This window comes from Nyctereutes procyonoides, unplaced genomic scaffold (assembly GCF_905146905.1).
Source record: "Nyctereutes procyonoides isolate TBG_1078 unplaced genomic scaffold, NYPRO_anot_genome, whole genome shotgun sequence".
Lineage (NCBI taxonomy): Eukaryota > Metazoa > Chordata > Mammalia > Carnivora > Canidae > Nyctereutes > Nyctereutes procyonoides.
The window spans coordinates 70280655-70306997 of record NW_026575126.1 but is presented as its reverse complement, the minus strand read 5'-3'; the positions used below and the strand labels follow the sequence as shown (position 1 = coordinate 70306997).

General features: G+C 43.8%; 1 protein-coding gene and 1 non-coding gene across 9 annotated transcripts in view; one reads left to right on the top strand and one right to left on the bottom strand.

Moving 5' to 3' along the window:
- The window catches only part of CUX1 (cut like homeobox 1), a 373714-nt gene that overhangs the window by 147820 nt on the left and 199551 nt on the right, over positions 1–26343 (bottom strand). For all 8 annotated transcript variants that reach the window (XM_055339489.1, XM_055339490.1, XM_055339494.1 and 5 more), the window contains exons 4-5: positions 22160–22238; positions 1803–1940 (exon numbers count right to left, since the gene is read on the bottom strand). In XM_055339489.1, coding sequence (XP_055195464.1) covers positions 1803–1940; positions 22160–22238 — 217 coding nt within the window. The remainder of the gene's footprint in view (positions 1–1802; positions 1941–22159; positions 22239–26343) is intronic.
- LOC129520402 (U6 spliceosomal RNA) lies at positions 8480–8586 on the top strand. The gene has a single exon (XR_008666614.1). It is a non-coding gene; the product is annotated as a U6 spliceosomal RNA (small nuclear RNA).

Genomic DNA, 26343 nt, shown 5'->3' with positions numbered 1-26343 from the left:
AACGTCCTCATCTTTCCATGCCATTTCCAGGGTATGATAGAGAGAAATCCCTCCTGCTGTAAATTGGTGAAAAACCAATCTATGCTATGGCTGTGATGATAAATACACATGATGCACACCCTCCCTTTCCTAATCAAAACCACTGCATACTGGGAAGAAAAGGGAGGAAACTCATTTTTCTGAAAGTTGGGAAAACCTATAAAGCTATCAATAAATGAAGGGGGGGGGCGGTGGGAATTTCTAGAAAAAACAACCATTTGCAGTAAGAACCTCTGATATTTACTGAGCATCAGGAAAAGCACTAAATGCCTCCCCAGATCTCATGTAAGCCTACCACGATCCTAAGTGGTCATGATGTGAAGCCTCCCACTCAAGAAAAGGAGGGTTTTTCATAAACTGAAGTCCCTTGATCGCTTATGTGAGGGCTCAGAGCTAAACCGTGGCACCAAAGGGTCTCAAGGCAGGTCTTTGGTATTTCACTGAAAAAAAGCCTTTTAGTGGAGGAGGACATCTCACATTCAGTTCTAGTTCCTCACTGGGCAACTGGCCATGGGGTTGCTGACCAAGCCAAGTGGGAAAAGGGGGCCACAAAGAGCCTTGGGTGGACTCCAACAAAACAAAATCAATCTATAAAAAACACAAAGAGGGAGTCTGACAAAATGAGATGTCAGAGGTCACCAGAGGGGGAAAAAGCAGCACCTTCCTTTCTGGGTGGTACTTCAGGGCAACCCGGAGAGTTCATTCATTTACGGGTTCTCTCTCACCTGGAGTGTGGGGGGCAAGGCCACACCTTCTCTCACCTGGATCCCAGCCCACTATGTCCGACACCTCACTTTCAAGCAGGACAAAGCTGGCTGGATGTGTCCCAAAGGCTCACTGCTCCCTGCAGTCAAGGTGGGGCCTCCACTGGTTCTGTGTCCCCCAGCCTCCCAACCACCGAGGAAGGGGATCCTCAGGACCGCCTCTTAAAGCCTTGTCTCCAATGGTCTCAAAGTCAAAGGACATTCTAAAGATCTTCAGCCAGCAATTCTGGGGTGCAGTAAAGAGAGGACCACTGGGAGGAAATGCTCCGAATCACCCAAGTGGTCAGCCTCTCGCTCCTAGCTCCTTCCTTACCCACACCCCCAAACCAAAACACGCAGGTAAGGTTTTAGGTAGAGTTGGCAGAATGATCTGCAGCTATTGCTGTGACATGGGGCCCACAACCTGTCTTCGCAACAAGCAAGCCAACGGGATCCTGGACGGTGAACACATCTGGATTCTAGGTGCCTCGAGATCCCTTTGTTCTTCCCTGACAGGAAGAGCCAGGCCACCTTGGCCCTCCCTGCTTGACTGATGGTTTTCTTTCATTCAGGCTGGGAGGATGCATCTGGAAGCCTTCGTGTACCAGCGGCCACTACTAAATGGCTTAGTGGCTGCGGCCCTTTGATCATGAGCTGGCTCTCTGACAGGTGTAGCCCGCAGGCAACACAACCACCCTTTTAAAAGGTGGATCCTATCACATGATGATCCAGGAAGGTTTTGAAAGACTCCTGGTTGGTCCCATCACAGGGCAACAAAAATCATGTGTAGTTACTGTGCCTAGGAAAAGTTTTACTTCCCAACAGCTAAGTGTTATTACTATTATTATCTCTCTGTAATGATTCTGATGGGGACCCCACCCTGACTTTGTGAGGTGGATGATGGTTAGAGCTAGTCCCAACAGTGTGGGGAAGGCAATTAAAGGCAGAGGGGGGAAAAAGAAAAGATGAAAAAAAGAAAAGACAAGACAAAGCCAGGCACAGAATATATCTTCCACTAACCTTGATTTTTTACTTCAGCAAATTCCTTGTTGTACTCTTCCAGAGTTTCCCTAAGCTTCTGGTTCTCTGTTTCAATGTCATGCAGACGCTGCACTTTGAGCTGGAGCTGCTGCCCGAGGTCCAGCGCGGGCACGGGATCTACGGGACAGGGACACGCAGGTCACCCCACTCTAAGCACAGAGTAGACACTTTTCACGGTCATGCACAGGCTTGAAGCAGGCCAGCTGGGGTGCCCGGGAACTCAGCCTCCTGCTGGCCCCCGCAACGGGATGCTACCACTTGCCAACAGTCAGGGCACCTGTGACCTTGCCATCCCCTGTCCCTCCGCAGAGCCCTGGGCCCTATCCCACAGCTGGCTGGTCAGGGACGCTTCTGTGCGGCTACAAAGGATGTGTACGCAGACTCACCCTCCAGGGCCCCAGCCTATGGACACAACCTGCGCACAGCCAGAGGTGTGTGGGGATTTGTCCACTGCTTCAGCATGGTGTGACACTTGGAACATTTCTCAGTCCTTGATCTGACCAACAGGAAGGGGATGCACATGGCAGAGGCAAGGGGAGGAGTCTCAGGGAAAGTCAACCACGCATGCAGCATGGACAGTGTGTGTGAAGGCACCATAAGCCTCAAGTTTCCAATAATCCTTATGAAGTTGGAAGTTAACACCTGATCCTCGGAGTGTGTCTCACCACCACAAGACTCTGATGGATGTTTTCTCTTTTGGGCCTCACAGCAACTATAGGAAGGGGATGTGACATGTGTCAGGTGAAACACTGTCACATCTCTGTCACACAAGTATAGGCTAAAGCTCTGGGGAGTGTAGTGACTTGCCCTTGGTTTCTCAGCTAGTTAGCAGGCAGAGAGAACTTGAACCCAAAGTCTGTTAACTCCAAGTGACCAGTCTTCCAACAAGGAAGATCCCCTGATGGGGTGGAGGACGTCAATGCAGGCTTCATATGAGGTTATTTAGGACATGATGGCTCCCCATCACTGTCTTCCTTTCCCAGGGAAGGGTACTCCCGAGGGAGAATTGGGACTTAGCACATGGTGACCTGGCTTCTCACCTTTCTTGAGGCACAGCCTGGGCAGGGTCATACCGGGCCAGCAGGCCAGCCAGCTGGGAGGGAACCATAGCAATCTGCATCACAGCACAGACGGCAGGAGGCCACACCCAGGCTGGTCATGTGCGGGAGGTCCTGTGGCCTACTCAACGTACCATCTGTGATTAGACTGACTTACACAAAACTGTATTTTGACCCAAAATTTGAGACCTTAGACATGGAGTTTACAATATTGACTCTCAGTCTCTGGTGTTATTGTTAATTCAGTGTGAAATGGAGAGACGTTAGATGCTCTTCTGGTGTTGATCTTATTTTTTCTTCTGCTGTCTAAAAGGCACTCATAGTCCACCTGCTGGGTACCCGTGGAGTATTTCTAGAATGCTCAGGCCCCATCAGAGTGGAATACTGGAGTCCACCGGGCTTAGAAAAGATTACTGAAGATATTTCTGGTATGGACGCCAGTATCACTTGTGAGGTGGCTGCAAAGATTTAGTCTCTACTTGAGGAATGCTAAACACCAAGCCCAGTGGATCAACAGGGGTATATATTCAAGAGCTCACTTAATTTTCAAATACCAGAGTCATTAATTTTTCAGACCACCCTCAGTTTCTGGAAGCGAGGGGAGATCTCCCATGCCTTAGTCAGCCAGTCCGCCAGGAGCCAGGAACTCTGTGCGATGCCAACGTCTCTACAGAGTTTACAAAAGGCAGGCGCTGGGATATATCCAGTGCAACCAATGGACCTGTGCGTGGGGCTTAACACAACACTGCCCGTCACATGACAGCCCTGGCCGCTGGGCATTTATTCTGGGTGTATACACAGTTTATGACTACATCGCTTTCTCATTTGTGGCTTTTCATTATTATTTTAATCAGCATTAAAATATTTATATTAAATTAGATTTCAAAAGCTATTTTGGGGAGACGATTCCTTGTAAGTAGGGGTAGTAATAACACCAGAGACCAAATTTCTCAGAACATTCCAGGTGTGGGTTTTTTGTCCTTTTTTTTTTTTTTTTTCCCATTTCAAAACTCTTTCCAGGGTACCTACCTTCCCCTTTCCTCCACCTTTTTTACCCTTGTCCCTGTGGCCTCATACTGGACAACCAGCCTGAGGGAAACAAACAGATGCCCAGGGCCTCCTTCAGCTGAAACTTCCATCAAAACTTGATACCGAGGTTAGGGAAGCATCGAGGAGAAGGAGAACCACTTTACTTGGATAAAATTCTATTAACATTCATGCATGTGGGCTTTCTGGTGTGACTGCCAGTACAGATGATATTTTTAAAGAGCTAAGCTAGTGTACTGCCCTCTCCATCCCTAAAATTTCTGTCGACAACTTTTCTAGTCCATTCCTTTTAAAAGGCCAGGACCCACAGCAGACCTGTGTCTGCTTTGAATAAAAAAATTGCTTCCCTCGTTGGATTCAGCCAGAAACTCAGTGACATATAAAAATAACATGCACATTATCAAGTGAATGGTAACTAGACCTTTAGACAAAATTTCAAAGCGTTACATTGTAAATGAAAATTCTGGCAATCACATAATTATTCATTAGGCATGTATATTTAATTTAACACTATTAAAGGTTAATGCCTAAGTAGCAAAACTGGTCACAGAATAAAGAATGAACTGAATGTTCAAACATCTCTATGCATTAAACTTCAAACTTTACTGCAGTACAGTTGAATGACTAGACGCCTACAGCATTTGAATATTGTTTTGGATTATGTAAAAGGCATTGCTAAAGTACCTCTTAGGCTTAATTTTTATTACTTGTATTAAAGGAACAGCTAATTACCACATGACAATATAATGACTCTAGCATGTTTGGGCCAGAGACCAAAACAATGACTCTCAGCCCACCAAACTCCAACCTGCCTGTGAATCTAGGGGAAATCATGGCCTTTTGTCTCGTTAATGACTTTCGATGCCCTTAAACCCCACACAAGTATTGAGGGGTCTCATTCTGAATGTCACAAACCTCTGACCTCGGCAGTTCAATTAGGGAACCATCTAGGGGAGGCCAGGGCACACACCTGTGCAAGGAACAGGAACACACGAAATCCTGCAAACCTGTCTCCCTTGCCTCCTCCAAGTCAACATGCTTTATTATCAGTTTCATCCACCGAACGTGACAAACTTGCAAAGTGTTTTACAATCATCTGATAGTTAATTCCTAAAACACTCTTTGAGGCATTATATAGCGCTCATTACGCAACAGAAGCCTCGGAACATAATTACAACAACAACAATACCATCACCTGTATTTATCCGGCACCTTCTCCTAAGTACATGTAACATGACCTCATTAATTCCAGCTGTCACAGAGGTCAGGGAAGGGGGTCCTGGCATCCCACCCGGGGACAGGGGGATGAGAGTCATCGGCGAGGCACACAGGCACACGCTATTCTAATTAAGATTTCTGCTTCCAGAACCAGCAGTCAACTAAATTATACCATCTCTTCAAATACTAATTTAAGAAGTATTTGCTACGCATCTCTCTGCTCTGGGCAAGGCCTGGGTCCACTGGGATGGACAATCGGCAGAATTAGCCAGGACCAGACTCATAGTAGAGATAAGCCAAGTTCACAGATGACCAAGACAAAGTAAGGAGGGCCACAGTGAAGATCAGATAGGCAGAAGCCCACTCCCAGATGGAAACAATTGGCAAAGGTAAACTTTTTTTTTTCTTTTTTTAAGAGGAGATAGAATTTAGGCCCATAGAGACTGTGGGGGCAATCAATCCTTGTGGAAGACGCAGCAAGTCGGAGAGCAGGATGCACGGAAGTGCCAGGCAAGGCCAAGAGAGCACGTCAATCTAACTTGCCATCTACTATGTACGTTGTATGACGTCAGGACTGTTTTAGGTGCTTGGGGTGGGGGACATTGAGGGTGAAAAGACAGAAATCCATGCTCTCAAAGGCTTGACATTTTACTGAAATGAAGGAAACCGATAAAAAAGCAAAACTAAACAAAATACTTTAAAGTACTGCCAAGCAGCAGTAAGAGAGGAAACAGGGTGTGGGAACGGGGAATGAGCCCTGGAGACAGATGGACAGGGAGGACCTCTTGGAAGAGGTGGCCCTGAGATTAAGATCTGGGTGGCAAAGAGGACAGACTCTGAAGCTCTTGGCAGAGGGAAGAGCAGTGCAAAGGCCCAGAGGTGGGAGTGAATGTGGCATACTCCAGGCACAGAGAAAAAGCCAGGAAGGCTGCAATGAAGGTAAGAGAGAACCATAAGCAACACAACATCAGTGACTGAGGTGAGGCCTGTGCTTAAGAATCTAAAGAATATGAACAAAGTTAAGGAGAAATGTAGAAGACATCAAGAAGAATCAAAGTGAATTCCGGATCTGAAAATACCACATCTGAAGTGCTCTGCCGGTATGCTAAGCAGCGCATCAGTCTCATAAAAATACATTTGAGTCAAGTTTGTATTCAGCTCTACTCCTGGTGGGAAAACCCACAGAGAAGAGGACCCTTGCAAGGGCCATTGGGCCTCGAGAAGAAAGCAAGCTGCAGTACTTGAACCAAAAAAAGGTTTGTTGGTTTAGTGGCAAAGTATTTAAGAGTTTTAAGCTTAAAGATGAGTTGCGCAATTTTCTTTTGAAAAGTTAAATGTTCCAAATTAGCTGCCCTGTTCTCTGATGGCAGATGGCTATCAGTAATATGCTGCCTGGCAGACATTTTTGAAAAAAGAAACACACATATCTATGTCTTTGAAGTAGACGTGATGTTTTAATACTGGGTGGGGGGAAAAAACACTTCTTGAAAGAAACTCAGGCTATAGTGATAGCAGTTTGAAAGCAGACATTTGGAAACATTCCCATCAACATCGAAACGTATGGGCAGGGACCCTGGGTGGCTCAGTAGTTGAGCATCTGCCTTTGGCTCAGGTCGTGATCTGGGGATCCTGGGATGGAGTCCCGCAACAGACTCCCGAGGGAACCTGCTTCTCCCTCTGCCTATCTCTGTCTCTCATGAATAAATAAATACAATCTAAATAAATAAATAAACTTATGGGCAAAGACAATGTCCTTTACAAAAATGTCTCAATCACTAAAAATTACTGTAAAATTCCAAAGAAACAGGATAATTCGGGGTGGGGTGGGGGAATAATACAAAGAGAACCAGAAATGACAAGAGATAATGGGATTTAGTTGACAAAGACTAAATAGCTATTATACGCCTGTTGGAGGACTTAAAGAAAAATATGAACACTATAAGAAGAGAAATGGAAGATACAAAGAAGAATCAAGTGGAACTCTAAAGCTTGAAATACAATGTTTGAAAGAAAAAAAAAATTCCCTAGACTGGCTTAACATCAGATTAGACCTTACAAAAGGAAAAAGATCAGTGAATTCAAAGACACGTCACAGAAACTGTCTGAATAGATAAAAAGTTACTCAAATCTCAGCAACCTGTGCTATGGTACTAGGTGATGAAAAGGGCAAGGGGTACATTTGAGGAAACAGTAGTGAAATATTACAAATTTGGTAAAGGCTATCAACCTAAAACTCCAAGAAACTCAACAAACTACCAACAAGATAAACACAGAACACCAATAAACATGATCAAATTGTTGAAAAGAAGAATAAAAAGGCAATCTTAAAAGCCAAAGAAAAGAAGCCTTGTTCTATACAGAAGGAGAAAGATAAGACTAATTGGAGACCTCCTGTTGGAAATAAAGCAGGTCAGGGGTGCCTGAGAGGCTTAGTCAGTTGAGTGTCTGACTCCTGATTTTGGCTCAGGTCCTGGGATCGAGCCCTGTGTTGGGCTCCCTGCTCAGCAGGGAGTCTGCTTGAGATTCTCTCCCTCTTTCTCTGCCGCTACCCCTGCTCATTCTCTCTCTGTCTCTCTCTCTGATAAAGAAATAACTCTTAAAAAAATAAAGAAAGCAGGTCAGTCCTGAGAGAGAAAGAAAAACAAACAAAAATTCTCAACAGTTTTATACCCAACAAAAATACCTCAAAAATGAGGCTGACATTGGTTTTGCTTCCTTCAGGTGAACAAAAGCTGGCAAAATTCACTGCCAGTGTACCAATGCTATAAGAAATTTTTTAAAAAAATTTATTTATGATAGTCACACACACACACACAGAGAGAGAGAGAGAGAGAGAGAGAGGCAGAGACACAGGCAGAGGGAGAAGCAGGCTCCATGCACTGGGAGCCCGACGTGGGATTCGATCTCGGGTCTCCAGGATTGCACCCTCGGCCAAAGGCAGGCGCTAAACTGCTGCGCCACCCAGGGATCCCTGCTATAAGAAATGTTAAAGTAGATGTTAAAGATTGAAAGAAAATGGTCCAGATAGAAACCTGGATGGGCATGGAAGAATAATCAATACTGGAAAGGGTATACATATGGGTAAAAATAAAGTAATATTTTTCTCATTTTTAATCTCCTTAACAGGTAACTGACTTAAAAAAAAGATTTTATTTATTTATTCATGAGAGACAGAGAGAGGCAGAGACACAGGCAGAAGGACAAGCAGGCTCTCCATGGGGAGCCTGATATGGGACTCGATCCCAGGACCCTGGGATCACACCGAGCCAAAGGAAGATGCTTAATCACTGAGCCACCCAGGTGCCCGATAACTGACTAAAAACAAAAACAGTAGTGCTCACATCAGCAGCACATATACTACAGCTGGAATGGTACAGGGAAGATTAGCATGGCCCCTGCACAAGGATGATGTGCAAATTTGTGGACTGTTTCATATTTTTTTTTGTTTTTTTTTTGTTTCATATTTTTTTAAGGTGAAAGAAAAAAGCAAAAATAGTAACAATGTATTTATTGTAGGGTTATAACACACCTAGAAGTGTAAGAAGTAAACAAAATCTTTTTTTAAAATAGATTTTATTTATTTATTCATGAGAGACAGAGAAAGAGAGAGAGAGAGAGGGGCAGAGGGAGAAGCGGGCTACATGCAGGGAGCCTGACATGGGACTTGATCCTGGGTCTCCAGGATCATGCCCTGGGCTGAAGGCAGCGCTAAACCACTGGGCCACCCGGGCTCCCCAATAAACAAAATCTTAAAAAATATATATATATATATATAAATAAATAAAAGAAAGCTGGAGCGCCTAAATCAAAATCAGACAAAGGAAACTCTAGGACATGAAATATTACTAGGGATAAAGAAAATCATTGTATAAACTTAACCAAATCATTGAGGTGCCTGGGTGTCTCAGTTAAGCATTTGACTTCAGCTCAGGTCATGATCTCAGGGTTCTGGGCAGGGAGTCGGCTTCTTTCTTTCCCTCTCCCTCTGCCTACCGTGCTCATGTGTGTGCATGATCTCTCTTTCAAATAAATAAATGAAATCTTAAAAAAAAAAAAAAAAAGAACCAAATCACTGACAAGCTATAACAATCCTAAAGATACATATACCCCAAAACCTTCAAAATATGAATCAAAAACTGAAAGAACTAAAAGGAAAAAAAAAGTCTACAATAATAAAGACTTCAAAACTGTTCTCACTAATAGGACAACTAGATATAAAATTAGTGTGGATAACACAAAAGACTTGAACAACACTATCAACCAAATTGACCTGATTGCCATCTATAGAACACTCCACTCAACAACTACAGAACATGCATTCTCTTCAAGTGCGCATAGACACTCATAAAGATAGAACATATGAGACCATAAAACAAATCTTGATAAATGTAAAGGAACAGAAATCATACAATGCATTTCCTGCAACTACAACAATAAATCAATGACATAGCCCCCCCACCCCTACTTTAAGAAGCTTGAAAAAGAAGAGAGAATAAAACCCAAAGCAAGCATAGTTAGTAAATATAAGAAGAGAGAGTAATAAAACCTAAATGGCAGTGCTGGGGGTGGCACAGATAAGGCAAGCAAAAGCTGTTTCTTAAAAAAATAATCATTAAAATAGACAAGCCTCTAGCCAGAATGATCAAGAAGAAAAAAGAATCCACAAATTCTAAGATTCAGGAATGAAAAAGGAGGTATCACTACACATATATCCTACAGATATTTGAAAGATAACAAAATATTATGAACAACACTACACCAATAAATTGGATTATTTATATGAAATGGGTCATTCCTTGAAAAACTACCAAAACTGACTCAAGAAGAAAAAAAATCTTAATAGTCTTATAAATGTTAAAGAACTTAAATGTGTAATGAAAAACTTTGCACCAAAGAAAACGTCAAGCTCAGATGGCTTCACTGGTGAACTAGAGAAGTTTTAGAGAAGAATAATAGGTATCTTACACACAATAATAGATATGGTGTAATATAACATTGATATTATAGATATCTTAAACCAACTCTTTCAGCAAATAGAGGAAGAGGCAGCACTTCTCAACTCATTTATAAGACCAGGACTATCTTGATACCAAAACTCAATAAGTACATTAAAAGGGAAAAAAAACCTCAAACAAGCAAAAGACTACAGTTCTATATTCCTTATGAACTTAAATGTGAAAGTGCTTAATAAAATATTAGCAAAATGAATCCAGTGAATTCTAAAAAGCACAATACATCATAATCAAGTTAAGATTTATCCTAGGAATACAAGGCTGTATTAAAATTACACAACCAATCAAACAATTTCACTGTACTAAGAGAACAAATGAGAAAAATTGTATGACCATCTCAATAGATGTAGGAAAAAAACTGACAGAATTTAATATCTATTTATGACAAAAACTCTTGGCAAACCTCATAAAGACTGTCTATTGGGCAGCCTGGGTGGCTCAGTGATTTAGCACCACCTTCGGCCCAGGGCCTGATCCTGGAGACTCGGGATCCAGTCCCACGTCAGGCTCCCTGCATGGAGCCTGCTTCTCCCTCTGCCTGTGTCTCTGCCTCTCTCTCTCTCTCTCTCTGTCTGTCTCTCATGAATAAATAAATAAAATCTTAAAAAAAAAAAAAGACTGCCTACTAAAAACCCCACAGCTAACATTCTTAACAGTGAAAGATTGAATGCTTTTCCTCAAAATTGGGACCAATGCAAGATGTCTGCTTTCACCACTTCTATTCACTGTTATACCTGATGTCCTAGCCAGTGCAAAACAAAACAAAACAACCAAGAAAAACAAATATTTGACATTACAGATTGGAAATAAATGTGGATACAGGAAACTTCAATAACATTATCAACCAATCTGACGTAACTGATATTTACGGAACATTCCATCCGACATCTACGAAGTACACAATCCCTTCAAGAGCACAAGGAACATTCAAGATAGGCTATCCTAAGGAATCTACAGAAAAACTTTGAGAATAATAAGTGATTTTGAAAAGGACACAAATATAGTATTATATAAAAATTAACTGCATTTCTATATAAATGTGACAGATGGAAAAGAAAATTATAAAGAAAATACTATTTACTATAGCATCCAAAAACATAACCTACTTGAGGATATGCTGGATAAAATATGTGCCAGGCTTGTATGTTGAAAACTATAAAATATTGCTGAGGGAAGGTACAAAAAACCTAAATAAATATGCCATGTTTGAATTGAAAGATTTAAGAGTGTTGTCAATTTTCCTCAGATTATCTACAGAGGAACCTTGATTAAAATCCTAGGAGACATGTTTATAAAAACTGACGAGTTAAATCTACAATATATATTGAAATTCAACTAGCTAAAAACAATTTTGAAAAAGATCAAAGAGGGGATCCCTGGGTGGCGCAGCGGTTTGGCGCCTGTCTTTGGCCCGGGGCGCGATCCTGGAGACCCGGGATCGAATCCCACATCGGGCTCCCGGTGCATGGAGCCTGCTTCTCCCTCTGCCTGTGTCTCTGCCTCTCTCTCTCTCTCTCTCTCTCTCTCTCTCTCTCTGTGACTATCATAAGTAAATAAAAAAAAAAAGATCAAAGATAAACGATTTATATTACCTAATTTTAAGACTGTCACCAAGACGTGTGACATTAACAGAAGGATAGACACACACAATTGACGGGATGAGCACTGGGTGTTATGCTATATGTTGGCAAATCAAACTCCAATAAAAAAATATACACACACAAAAAAGGATAGACACCCAGATTGATGAAATAAAATAAATGATCCCTTTTATTTAAAAAAAAAGAGGATCTAGAAAAGAATCTCACATAATGTCCATTAATTTTCAATGAAACTCGACCCTAACCTCTTATCATATATCAAAATTAACTCAAAATGTATTATAGGCCTAGAGGTAAAAGATAAAAATTATACAACTTCACTCAAAAAATATAAGAGAAAAATTATAACTTAGGCAGCAATTTCTTAATACACAAAAAGCACGAAAAACATAGTAATTATAGTAACTTGAGACTTTATTAAAATAAAAACTTATCCTCATCTGGGGAGAAAACATTTGGAATGTATGTATTTGACAAAGGACTTGTATCTAGAATATATACAAATTTACAACTCAGAAGTTATACAACCACCATCTATTGTTTCAATGGGCAAAAGATTTTAAACCCCTTATAAGTAAAGATCTAAGAATGATTAAAAGAAGGCACATGACAAAAAGAGCATCATCAGTCATCAGGAAAATGTAAACTAAAATCACAACAAAATACTATACACTCACTATAGTGTCTAATGTTGAAGAGCCTGCCAATACCAACGGATGGAGAGGACGTGGAGTAACTGGAACTCCCACTGGTTTCTTACTGGGGGATAAAATGATACAATTACTTTGAAAAAACAGCCTTGTAGTTTCATATCAAGCTAACCATGTGCCTACCCTCTATGTCTCAACAGTTCCAGTCCTGGGTATTTAAATCGTATGTCCACATCATTATGAATGAATGAATTCATCGTTATGAATTCACCGCTCACAAATGCTTTTATAGCAGGTTAATTACAATAGCCTTACGTTGGAAACAACACAAATGTCCATCAGCAGGGGGAGGGATAAATAAGCCCATTGTTATATTCTATATGGTGGAATCTCATTGCACAATGAGAAGGAAAGGACTCTGATACAGATGAACGACACAGACAAATCCCCACACACCATGCTGAGGGGAGGAAGCCAGAACAGAAGAAAGTACATAGCCAGCGACTCCATTTATGTGAAAGGTCAGAAATGGCAGATCTAATCGAAAGCCACAGAAAACAGATCAGTGATTGCTGGGGTCTGGGATCATCAGGGAACTTTTGAGGCAATGGAAATGTTCCATATCCTGATTGTGAGGGTGGTCAACACTACCAAATTGTACACTTAAGATGGGTGCATTTTATTGGATGCAAATCATGCCTCTATCAAGTTGACATTAAAATGTGATTTTTTTTTCTTGAGAGCAAAAAGTTTTTTGTACTGCTGATACAATATAAATTTGAAGTCACTTTTATTCTTCATCACATCTTTTTAATAATGTGATTTATAATGTATTTAATGCGTTTCTGTAATTACACATGGATATCATTTAAATAAGTCAATACGTAAGCATATGCTAGGGGTATGAATTCAAGACTTGGGGTACAAGAACAAGAGTAGTCTGGAAACCACTGACTTGGACCCATCCAGCTGCCGTGCAAAGGACAGACAGGAGAAGGGAGATGAAAGGGGGTGAGCCCGGTTAGGTGAGAGGTCATGGTGGCCTCCGTGAGGCTGGTGGTAGCATTTGGGAGGATAACATGAATCAGAAGATACTTAGGGAGAGAATATAAATGCAGAAAAGAAAAAGGCTAAGCAGAGTCTGGGATCTGCCCACATTCAGAGTCCCACAAGGAAGAGGCTGCTGTGCCGTCGGGGAAGGAGGAGTGTAGCAGTGGGTGAGGAGGGATCAGCAGGCATAACTGATTCTGGGAGTTTTGCTGTCATGGGAAGTAGAGAGCTGGCCTGTGGCTGGAACATGTCACCTTCCTCAGATCACATGTACTTTCTCAGCCAAGTGCGAGGTGCTTGGAGATCAGGATGGAAAGAAGGAATGAAACTGAACATGGATGAAGAAAAGGAGGATAAGGTTGGGGCCAGTCTGTGCTCTTTAGACTTTGTGTAAACTGCCACACTCTGCTCTTCATTCCTCTTATTTTGGATTCTCTGGGCCACCATAAAGGAAGTGCTGGCACGCTCTGATAAAACTCGACACTCTTGGCGAGGGACATCCTAGAAGGAAGAGGATGCCGCTGGACTTCATGGAGAGTACAGGCTGGGGCCGAGGTGTGCTGGGCAGGGTGTGGACAAGCGAGTGGTGAGCTGCCTCTCCATATGCAGGACGAGGACTGGAAAGAATGACCTCGCTAAACCAAGCCCGCGTCTGTGCAGAGAGCTCTGCGGGTGGTGGGGCTGTCCCTGCCTTTGGAGAGGGAAAGTGGCCCCTGTGAGTGCCATCCCTGCGATGACATCACAGGGAGGCAGACGCTACTTTTCGCCGGGGCACTCTAGGCTAATGTAATCATACGATTACATAATTAACCCAGCTGTCTCATTAAGAAAATCAACTGGAATTCAGGGCATAATTAGTCATACAGCAATTAGCATGCTGATGAGCAACTGATGAAAAGCTGTCTAGATATCAAGTGTGCCAGGACCACCCTGGTTACGGCAGAGGGGGGAAGAGGCGACACACCTCCCCATGCAAGCAAACCCAGGATTCCCAAGTCCCGGCTGGCGAGTTCCCAAGCTGTGTCGAGGGACTGAGAAATGGATGGGCAGGGAGAGCCCAAAGGAGAGGCAGCACATGAAAGTGGTGGCCAGCACCCAGATGCCCATCTTGTCACGTTTGTCTATCTTTAAAATGTAGCTAATTGCCCAGCCAGCAAACCTTTGGTTGTAAAATGAAGAGGCTCATCAGGCCCCAAATTTGAAGCTGATCAATGAGTGTTAGAGGAGCTACCTCCCTACCTGGTTTACAGATTCCTCAGCATGGGGCAGAGCATCATCGTCCCTGATCCCTAGTCCCCAGGCTGCTGTGGGAACAGCTAGGGCCCTGCAACCAGTTGAAAGACAAGAGGGTATGTGCAACCACAACCTTCATATCTCAGGCCCAGTTCCTCTTCTGTCCCATTAGGGTGCTGGTGGCTGCTTCTTGTGTGTGAATGAAAATGTTTTATGAAGGCAAACTGAAAATGTGCAAAGGGGATCCTGAGGTTACAGAGTTCTCTCTCTCGAGGGGCCTGGGCACTGGCTTGGCTGTCAACACCAGGAGATCTAGAATACATGGGCTGGAGCAGCCTCACAGGATCAGGCTGGGGTGACCACATCCCTACAGTCTTAAAAAATGCCACCAAGGAGCACGTCCTTTTAAAGCCCTGGTACAAGAAGCAAGGGGTGTTTCTAACTAAATCCTAAGATTTCATTTCTTTTTTCCAGGAGTCTTGCTGTTGGGAACCTTGAGTCGGGGACAGGCTGGGAAGGAGGGACCAGATTATTATTGTCTTCCTATGGAGGAGCATTAAAAAGCAGTTCTAAAAAATGATGACGTTCTACTTTATTTCTGGATCTTCAAATGCTAGGCGGCTGGGGATATTTACTAGGGCAGGTTTTCCTGAATGCAAATTAAAACCTCCCAGAGGAGCACCTTGGAGCAGGGGTATTTTTGAGTGGGTTCTGAAAATGGAGTGGCCTCTCTTCGGGTAGCTTTCTTTCAAGACTTCTGCAAACTAACACCTCTACTTACACCTGCAGGCTGGTTATTCCACGGAAATAAAGCGAGAGCGGGCGGTCATGAAACATGAAGTTCTAGCAGTGTTTCATGAGTCAATGAATATTTTATATCACTGGTAATGTGCTTCCTCAAATTTAAATCTTAAAATAAACCCTTCCAGGCACTGCCTTTGTGTTTGAAGGTTTTCTTTTCTTTTCTTTTCTTTTTTTTTTTTTTTTGTTTGAAGGTTTTTTCTATCTGTAGGACCTAAACCACATCTTAGCGAGGAGGGCCACAGATAGAGACAAGAAGGCAATGGGAGCTTGCAGAGAGGCTTTTCTGATGAATCTATAACCAAAGCAGAGAGGCTGTAGCACCTGATGCACAGGTGGGAGCTCCACCCACTTTGTCTCTTTTTCTCCTTTTGAAACTTCAAAAAAATACCATTATCAAGATGCTTCTGAGACAGGAAAGTCATAGCTGTGTTTTACACAAATTGTTAAGGGTCTCAAAAACACTCAACTGACTAATGCTTACATTCTTATCTGTAATTCACCAGTAAGGGCTATTTAGAAACTAAGATCGTGATTATTTTCCTGATTTATGCTCCCCCCTCCAATTGTACAGATAAATACATGCTCATTGTAAAAAAAAAAAAATCTGAAAAGTATTAAGAAGCAAGAGCAAGTCACCCACGCAAAGTTAATTCCTGGCAGATTATGCATACCATTGTAATTTTGCTCAGAATACAGTAACATTCCAGCTATGCAAAACCCTTTAAAGAGGTCATTCTAGAATATTTCCAGCTATTGGAGAGGATCACACTTTAAGAGCTGAGACCTTTATTTCTCCTTTCATTACAGCTAGGGATGGAGGCTGCCTGTGTAGCCTGTTTAAGTATGGGGAATATTTTCTCAAAGGCTGTGTAGTCTCCCACCACCCAAAAAGGAACCAAGGGCCACCACCCAAAAAGCGGCCAAGCAAGGGCCAAAGCTCAACTGCATTTGTACTTTAAGTGTGTGCTCCAGGGCCTGGCAAAAAAACACACTACCAGGAAGTGCTGGCCAAGGTAATGGGTTATAGGGCTTCTTAAACAGCATACCTTGAACTTCTTCCTACACACTCAGGATCACTGTTGTTGACAGATATTCACTAACTTGGCTCTCACCCACAAATACAGATGCCCATGCAGAAGGACACTGGCCTTGTGAGGGACCCAGTGGCAGAGGGACTTCCCCTCTGGGCGGGGGGCCTCGCCTAGGTGTCCTTACCAAGTCATGTTGTTGGCAGTTGGCTATGATGCTCTTCTTCATGCGGCTAATCATCAGCAAGTAGTAAGTACAAATCTTGATCAGAGGTGTATTAAAAGAAATAAACTTAAATATGTCCAAGTTTAAGACACTTCTATATGTTGACCACAAACATTATGGATACAAAATCCATTTGTGATGAAACTGACAGATGAAGCCATCTCAACTAATGTAGTAAAATCTACTAACTTATTTATGAATCAAAATGTAAAACTGCTTTCCTATGGCCATGACACTGACAACAAAGGCAAAGGCCATTTTCAATTAACACAATAATCAGAGATGATAATAGAAATCAGGAAGAGAGGTTAATCCTCCCAATGGTCTGTTGGTCTTCCAAGATTTATTTATTTTATAGAGTGGGGCTGGGGGCAGAGGGAGAGGGAGAATCTCAAGCAGAATCCCCTGATGAGCTCACAGCCAGATGACATGGGGCTCAATCTCATAACCCTGAGATCATGACTTCAGCCAAAATCAAGAGCTGAATGCTTACCCGACTGAGCTACCCAGGTGTCCTTGTTGGTTCTCCTTTTAATTAATGAACCACAGGGAACCATGTAAGTCCTGAAGGAAGTAATGCTGTGCCCACCAGGTCCTGGCAAAGGCTGTCCTGGTCACCTTCCTCAACCATCCACTCTATCTCCTTCATGCAGCTGAAATCCAACCATTTTCCTCTAATTCTACTCCCGCCATCTAAAACCAAGTGACCTCATCTCTTCCTCCCCATGTTCCCTGAAGTCAGGATGACTTTTTTATTATGCTCATCTGATAGTGTCTTTTTCTGCTTACAAGTCATTCCTGGTTTCTCTGTTAGATGAAGTCCAGAATCCTTCACATAATCTACCAGGCCTCTACCTGGCTTTGCAGCAGGTGACCACACTGGCGTGTGCCCTTTTTGGGGCATAACTATTAGCAGTGCTCTCTTGACTAGTGACAGTGTTTTGGTTTAGATGACATCTCATTTGGCCACTCTTGTCACTGCCCACGGCAGCTGCCCGGGACCCTGCCCAGTCCTTTCAGATCTATACTCTCCTGCCCAATGGACTCTGCCTCCAAAATACTTGTCATACCTATACTGTGTAACTATGTGTGTGATTACTTTTAATACCCATATTCCCACCACCCTCTGAGGTCCATGAAAACAGGAAGCTATCTGGCTGATTAGCTCCCGATTCTACCCCTGTGGCTCAGCATGGTTCCTAGGACACAGGGAGGGGCAGTTTCTGAGGTGCTGACCAACTAACCCCATTTGTGGGGGAAGTCACAGCAGTGTGGAAAGGAAGCATGCTTTGGCTGAAGTAAGCAGGATATTCCCAATAAAAAGCATCTTAAAATATTCTCAAAACTGACTATAAAATGAAGAACAATCTGGTGGCAAGTGAGGAAGAAGGTAAATATGAGGGTTTTAACTATTTTACCTGTTTGAAGGACAATTCTGTATTTAAATGTTTATTCAGTATCTTTAATATGAAGGATCTTTGGGGAAAAGAAATAGGAGGATTTGGGATTTGGGATGTGGAAGATGAGCAAGAGGGAGGAGCAGCCAGGGCTCAAATGTTTCTTCTCCCTCAGAGCCGAGTCACACCACTGCCAGAAAGGAGGACGGGAGTGGAGCATGGGGTGGACACAGGGTGTGCAAAGCTTGGGACGCCAGCAGAACAGCTGTTAAACCAAGCACAGATTCTGAAGCACATGTGCCGGGCTGCTAAACCCAGAGTGCTAAGTGTCATATAAATGTCTATGTGTCCAGGTAAATCTTGATAGGAGAACACTGAACCAAAAGGAGAGCCCAGACAGCTATTCCACTGCTACAACTCAGTACATGATATGCTCCATTCTCTTGCACTCTGGGTTAGAATGTTCCAGGAGTATGGTCCAATATGAACAATTAAAGACTGCAAAACTTCAGAAAGCATTTTGAAAAAATGATCTGACCCCAATGTATTCATTTAACCAGTACTTGTAGACTTTCTCTATGTGGCAGGCATTGGGGTGGACACTAGGAAAATAAGGACAAGACCACATTGCCCCATCTCTCTGCTGGGCCCAAAAGGAAAACAGCAGAGTACCAAGTAGTTACAACAGAGACAAACACAGGGTGCTGGGAGGGTGAGTGAGTGAGTGAGTGTGTGTGTGTGTAAAGGGCTAAGCCAGACCTGGGAGGCCAGGTAGGAGGGTCTCAAGTCAATTGGGGTGAGTAATGTATCAGCTGAGATGGGGCCTGGCCTGCCGGCAGGGTAGAAATAAATCTATTCCTATAAGCACAGAGACTCACTCTGAGATACTGCAGACACAAGGGGGGTGGCCTGAACTACAAAATGGAGAGCAGAAGCTGGGATGGAGAGAGGTGAATGGAATAGAGAACATTCTGGAGGCAGAATAGCCAGGACTTGGTGACCCCATGCTCTCGTGTGAGCAGGTGGGTTGAAGGTGGTGCTGCTTGCTAAGAGAGGCAAAGCAAGAAGGAGCTGGTTTTCTCTGGACACACTGGGTAGCTTCGGGGTACACATCAGTCATCCCAGTGGGTGTGCCTAGGAGCTACTGGATATTCAAACTGACACTGAGGAGTTAGAACTGAGCCGAGATTGAGCTTTAAGAGCCACTAGCATGTCCCTTGGTGACTTCTGCTGCTGAGGACTCCAGGGTGGCTCTGTGATGATGCACCCCTCGGGTCATGCAACATATCACACCCGTGGTATGCCAGGCCCTGCTCCAAGTCTTGGGCACAGAGTGATAAACCAAAGTGTCCTCAGCTTTCATTCCAGTAGAACTAGCAGGTGAGAAATAAGAAAAGACACAAATAAACAAAATTCCTGAACGGTTTGGCAGGGGTGCACCTGGGTGGCTCAGTCAGTGGAACATCTGACTCTTGGTTTCGGCTTAGGTCATGATCTCAGGGTCATGAGATCAAGCCCTGTGTCAGGCTCCAGGATCAATGTGGAGTCTGCCTGACATTCTTTCTCCCTGCTAACTCACTCTTTCTCTCAAGTAAATAAATAAAATCCTTTTTAAAAAAATTTCTGGACCGGGGACAGTGGGGCTTGGTTCTGTCAGATTTCTGGATCAACCTCCTTAGTTAGTGGGGCTTTGTCTCCTCCTTTTCCTGGAGCCAGCTGGTCAGCTCTTCCTGGGCTCCTGGTGCTGGGCCATATGACACATAGCTGAAATACCCATCCCATTATTCCCGAGAGCTCTTCCTTCACTTTTCTGACAGAGTATAAGTTGCTGTCTCTTGCAACTAGAACTTAACACACCCCACCAATGTTTCTGGGTTCAGCTGGATGGAAGCCTGGAGCACACAGACAGTTAAGGTACCCTAACTCCCCCAACTGCACGACTGTCAGTAAATGCAATGCTATTGACCAGACCCTTCCTGTAAGGCTCAGCCGCAGGATTACTTCATCTGAGCAATAAGCAGACGTCAAAACACAGGTAGAGTGCTCCAAGCTCCATTCCTGCTTTTTAAAGAACTTGTTAGATCTGTCAGACCACAGCATTTTTAAGAAAAAAATACCTAGAAGGTGGGTAAAAATGTTCTATGTGGATACAGATGTACACAGAAAACATCAAACATCATTTGCTCCTATCATCTTAAATTGAAACTGCAAACTTTAATTCTCCAGCCAAAAATAATAATTACGAAGATTATCACCGATACAGAAAAAATGTCGATGGTATTATATTAAGAAAAAAAAAGGCAGAATATAAATATATACCCATGTTATGACCAAAATTCTGTAAAAATTATGTCTGTCTATGAATGAGGCCTGATCAAAGAGGAGTGTTGATTTAAAAACCATCTCTGCTTTTTCTATGGAAAATTAAGATGGAAAAACTGCAGAAAGAGAAACCCAGTAACTTGGAAAGTAACTACCCAGTTGAGAAACTTCACTAAGGGAAAACCCAGGTACAAATGGACTTTTAAAATAGAGTGTAGGTTATTTAGAACACAGCAGCTAAAGGCTCTCTGGGTCTTTGGCAAAGACAAAACAAGCCTGTCCCCTTTTAACTAAGTCACTGACACAAAACTTGCAAAATAAAATGCAAGCAGGCACACCAAGCTGTCGATTCCTGAGAAATAGTCCAGGTCAGGCATCAAATGATCCAGTTACTGTGAAGAGCTCCTCATGAGCCATGGCCAGGGCCTCTGGAGAACCCCTAGATAGACACAAATTCTTGCAGAAAATCAAAAGCCTAGGAGTTGGAACTAAAGGCTGGATATGCTCCAAAGACAGTGAAAAGTTAGAAAAAAAAAAAAAACTATTATCATCATCACTAGGCTGTTCCCCTACCTTATTCCATTTTCCAGATTAGAAAAGCTTAAGTCCGGAGAAGAAAAGGAATGTGACCAAGACAACAGGCCCTGACAGGAGAATCTGTATCTCCCTCCTCTCTGTCCAAAGTGTCCAAAGTGCTTTCTGCCACACCTAGCTTGCTGTGGCCTCTATTAACTCCCATTCCCAGAAGGGACAGCAGAGCCCACAGTGAACCTAAACTGGAATACAAATACAGATACCAAGGAGACCTGCTTTTGCTCTGTTTTGCTAAAAGCAGTTCTAGTAATGCCAGTAATGTTCAGAGGATTACTAAAAGCAAGTGAGCAACTCCAATGGCTGAGCAGGGGAGGGTGTTGGTAATTTGGTTTCCTTGGTCTGAAGGGGAGGATATTCAAACAACTTTCCTAAATTTCTGATCTGAGTCTTTCCAGGACTGAGCTAGGACCCATGTGATCATGTCCATCACCTCTCCATGGATTCTAAGTGAATGGAACACCCAGGAAAAGAGGACCAATGGGAACAGTGGCTCAAGGTGCTCTAAATTCTGCCTTACTTTTCTAAAATAAGGAATGGAAAGCCGTTACCTCTCTGACTGCCCAGCAAGCATTATTAAAAGGTTAACTCTTTAGTTCCTTTAAAAGAAGAAACAACCCACATATGTGGTAAACAGGCTACCCCTTGCCTTTGGCTATAACCCTTAAGTCAAAGACTTGGCCAGAGGATACTAATTCCCTGGATGACCGGAGAAGGAGGAGGTGTTTGAGGGGGCCAATGAGGGCTATTCCTGAATCAGCCCAGAACCATGAACATTCATGATGCCTGCATGGCCCACACATGGGTTTGATTTCTTCTCTAAGAATGTGCAGCATTTTATACCGAAGCCAAAGGCAGCCCCACAGATTTGAGTTTCTGTATTTACAAAGGCATCACGTGGAAGTTATATGATTAACTTCAGCAAATATGCATCTAATTTCCATACCCATCCAAAGTCTCGGTTTTGGAGAATCCATATTCAGAATTCCCAGTTTCCTGGTATAATTCCCTCAGGGAAGCGGAGAAGAGTAAGCCCGAGAGCCACCAACTCACCAACACACAATGCCCACTGGTGGGCTGTATAAGTTATTGGACTTACCTGGAACATCGATCAATCTTTTATAGACATTCAAGAAGGCTGCCTCAGCTTCTTTGCTTCTTTTACTCAGTGCATCAATCTAAAAGGCAAGAGAAGGAGGAAAAGAAAAAACAAAGAGTTCAAAATTTGTCACGAGGTAACTGAGAAATCCTCACATGGCAAACCGAAGTCTGGTTTCTTCAGGAAAGTGCCAGACAGCTGGGCCTTGCTCTTAGGGTAAGTGGCTATAAACACATGGAGTGGAGACAAGCCATGTGAGCCCAGGTGGCAAGGGTGACAAGGCAGGAGTAGTACTCTGCAGCCATTTGCCATGCTTGGTCACACCGCCCAGCTGAGAAAACAGTCCCTTTTCCGCTCTCTGCGAGTACTGACCAAGAGTTGACCATATGCCAGACACTGTGCTAGAGATGGGCGCAGAGCGACAGCTCCTAGCCTAGAAGCCATGGTCCAGTGGGGAAACAGGTATGGAAACAAGTGATTAAGTCCCAGCTGGCAAAGTCCTGGGCAAGCAGAGCCATGGGGACACCAAGAAAGGGCTACCAAGTAGGAAACTGGATGACTTTTGAGCAGAGACCACAAGAGTAGCTCATCAAGGTGGGAAGGAGAGACATTGCATGAAAGGGGAAGAGCACATTCAAATACCCAGAGCAAAACTCTTTTAAATCTGGGGGTTCACAGATCCTGGTTAGGAATTTTATGAAAGCCAAGGACCCGCCTCCTAAAAACATACTCTACTCTACTTAGGACACTGATGTGTCCTCTTGTGTTCTGTCCATGGAATCAAGATTAAGAACCCACAGATGAGGTGGTCACAACACCATGGAACATGGGGGTCTGCTGGGGTGGGAACAGGGACATGTGGGTGATGAGACTGGTCAAGTGAGCAGGGATCAGACCACAAAGGCCCAGCAGTGCATGCAGAAGGGAACATTTCAGGGCTTCCTACCTCCCACACAGTGAGCACTCTGTAGGGCAGGAAGGATTGAGAAAGAGAATGGGGAGAATCAGGGAGAATGGGGTCAAACCGTGTTGATATGAGACACAGAGTAAGCAGAAGCAGGTAAGTCAAGGATGGCATCTAGGTTTCTAACTCTGGTACCAGACTAGTGATGGTGGCCAGGATCAGTCTGCCTTGTGAGCTCACCCAGCCGGGCTAGTGTAAAACCTCTTCATTAAAGAAAGGTGACACATGAAACTCCTAAGGTATGCTGGACACACATTCTAAGAGCCCCTGATTGCCAGATGAACTCAGTAAGTCTTCTGCTCACATAACACACTTGTTGAGACATCAGATCTCTTTACACCTGAAGCATGCAAGATGCTACATGCACCGAGTTCATATTGGCTCAGGAAAAGGACACAAAATTACATATTCCTTCGTCCCCTCACAGAATTATACTCTCTGTCTCCAATGTTATTAAAGAGGCAAAAGGATGTGGCTTAATTATAGGGTCCCTCACGGGAGCCAACCAACAATTTGTTCAGGGCCAAGAGAGGCCACTTGATGAAGGATGGGAAGGCGCTGGGGAGTGGGACTCCAGGGCTGGCAGGGGCCAGGCCTCAGGAAAGCCAATGAAGAGCAGACAAGCATTTCCAGTTTCTAGCCAATTGGGCTCCAAAATTCCCATTTGAAGTCAGCTGTCTGGAACTCAGACACATTTTCCTCCCATAAAATAAGACCGATTTTTAGGTGCTGGGGAAGTATTCAGAATAATCCCCAAGGACTACTTAAGAATGACAAGACCGTTTTCTCTTTATTTTTACAATAAAGTGGGTTTCTCCCCCCTCCAAGTAGTAGCAATTCAGGCTGATTGTATAACTAGAAAAATTAAAAAAAAAATCGAGAGAGAGAGAGATTGAGAGGAAAATAAAAATCCCAATTCTGCCACTCTCCAGTAGAAGTCATCCTCTGATTTCAAGTTCTCTTCAAAGTTTTTTTTTTTTCTAATTAAAAAAAAATACAGTTGAATGAAATGCAGTCACACAGGCAATCTATAGTGATAGAAAGTAGGTTAGTGGTTGTCTGGGGCTGGAGAGGATGGGGGTTTGGAGGAGGATAGCTTAGGGTGCAGGGTTTCTTTATGGGGTGATGAAACACTCTATACAGTTGATTGTGTTAATGGTTGCACAACTTTTTGTGACTCTACTAAAAGTCGATGGGCTGCAGATTTTAAATGGGTGAATTAAACAGTATGTGAATTATATCTCAATAAAGCGGTTAGAAATGTATCTGAAATTAAACCATATGTAATATGCTGGATTGTGCTATCATAATGTATCAATCTTTTCCAGTACCTATTGTAAAATTTGGAAAATGTCTTAATAGTATGATTTTATCTGTATCTAAACATCCCCTATGTAGATGTTTTGAGTAAAAGTGGATTTGGAGTTACCTCTTCAGATGTCTGGAACACTCCCTATGCTCTGAGTCTTTCTGTTACTTCTGGAGAGCAATGTGTTCATGGGGAGCAGAGTTTCTGCCTAGGAAGCAGGGCACATGCCCTGGCAGCTCTTTGTATGTCCTGACCCCGACAGAAGCTTCTCTACTCAGCTCAGGACCCGAGGAGGGAGGGTCCTTTGCTTTCCAGGTAGTACGACCAAGTGTACAAAGGGTCGCTGCCTCTCTGGTGGACAAAGGATGAGATCTGGAAGGATCCTGTCTCTCCTGTCAGGACTGTTAATTGGGGGTGGGGCGGAGGAAGAGGCAGGGGATGAGGGCTGGTTATTTACATAGCATACTGGGGGACTGTTCTGTGTCCCCTCAAAAGATGGTGAAGCCCTGGTCCCCAACACCTATCAATGTGACCTGATTTGCAAAGAAGGCATCTTTGCAGGTGAGCAAGTTGAGATTATTATTATTTTTTTAAAGATTCTATTTATTCATTCATGAGAGACACACACACACACAGAGGCAGAGACACAGGCAGAGGGAGAAGCAGGCTCCCTGCAGGGAGCCCAATGAGGGACTCAATCCCGGAACCCTGGGATCATGACCTGAGCCAAAGGCAGATGCTTAACCACTGAGCCACCTGGGCATCCCAAGAGGAGATTACTGGAGTAGGTCCTAACACAGTATGGCCTTGTCCTTATAAAAAAGGGGAAATCTGGTCGCAGACATAGTCAAACACCCAGGGAGGACCCCATGTTAACATGAAGGCAGAGACTGGGATCATATGTCTACGGACCAAGGGACACCAAAGACTGCCAGCTAGCCACCAGAAGCCAGGAGAAAGGCCTTGGACAGAATCCCTCTCACAGCCTCTTAGCCGCAGAAGGAACCGATACTGCCCACAGCCTCACTTGGCTGTCTAGTTCCTAGAACTGTAAGATATAAAGATCTGCTGTTTAAGTAGCTCAGTGTGTGGTGCCTGCTTATGGCGGCTCTAACAGACTCAAACAGGGATCGTGATTCTGAGCCCTTCTCCTGGCCTTCCCCTTTCCACAAACTCGAGAGTTCAAAGCCAGTCCTGAGAGAATAAGATCAGGCCAGTAGGTTTCATTAATTCAGTAAGCAATCGGACTACAAGGTTTCTGAAGAGAGATGATGAGTGCTCCACGCGTGGTTGAGTTTCTACTCGATGGGGTCCCCCGACCCAGCCCCACTGTAATTCTGTTGATTCTGGGAATTCTGAGACCTTCTATTGTCATTTCGTCTTTGGACACCCTGATGGTCAGCATCCTTGGCCAAGACCAGGCCTTAGAGTCTGAGTTTTGGTGGATCCTTCTCCTCCTTCCAGCTCCGTGTTTCCTGTGGTAGGCTTCTCCTTGCTGCAGCCTAGGACTTCCTATCTCAGGGGTTTCTGCTCCCTCTGACTACCCTTGGCTGGCATCTCTACTGCTGAAGACCTATTCAGGCTCGAAGAGGACGTGGGTAGTGGGTTCCCTTGGCCTGGCAGGGCTCTGAGTTTAGAGAGGGGAAGGAGGGCCCCTAGGCCGGGCTGGCCAGCCTTATCTGTACAAGGGATAATGGTACCCATCTCTTGGGCAGAAGTGGGAAGACAAGCTCACATGGGTAAGGTGCTCAGGGAAAGGCTGGCTACCTGGCAGTGGCTTTGTCACATTCCACAGATTTCCTGGGTTTGTCCATGCAGTCAGAGCCCAGGAAGCGAGGCTGTGTTTGTCACCCTTGAGCATTCTGGGAACACAGGGGAGAGAGAGAGTGTGGTCCTCATCCCCATGCCCTC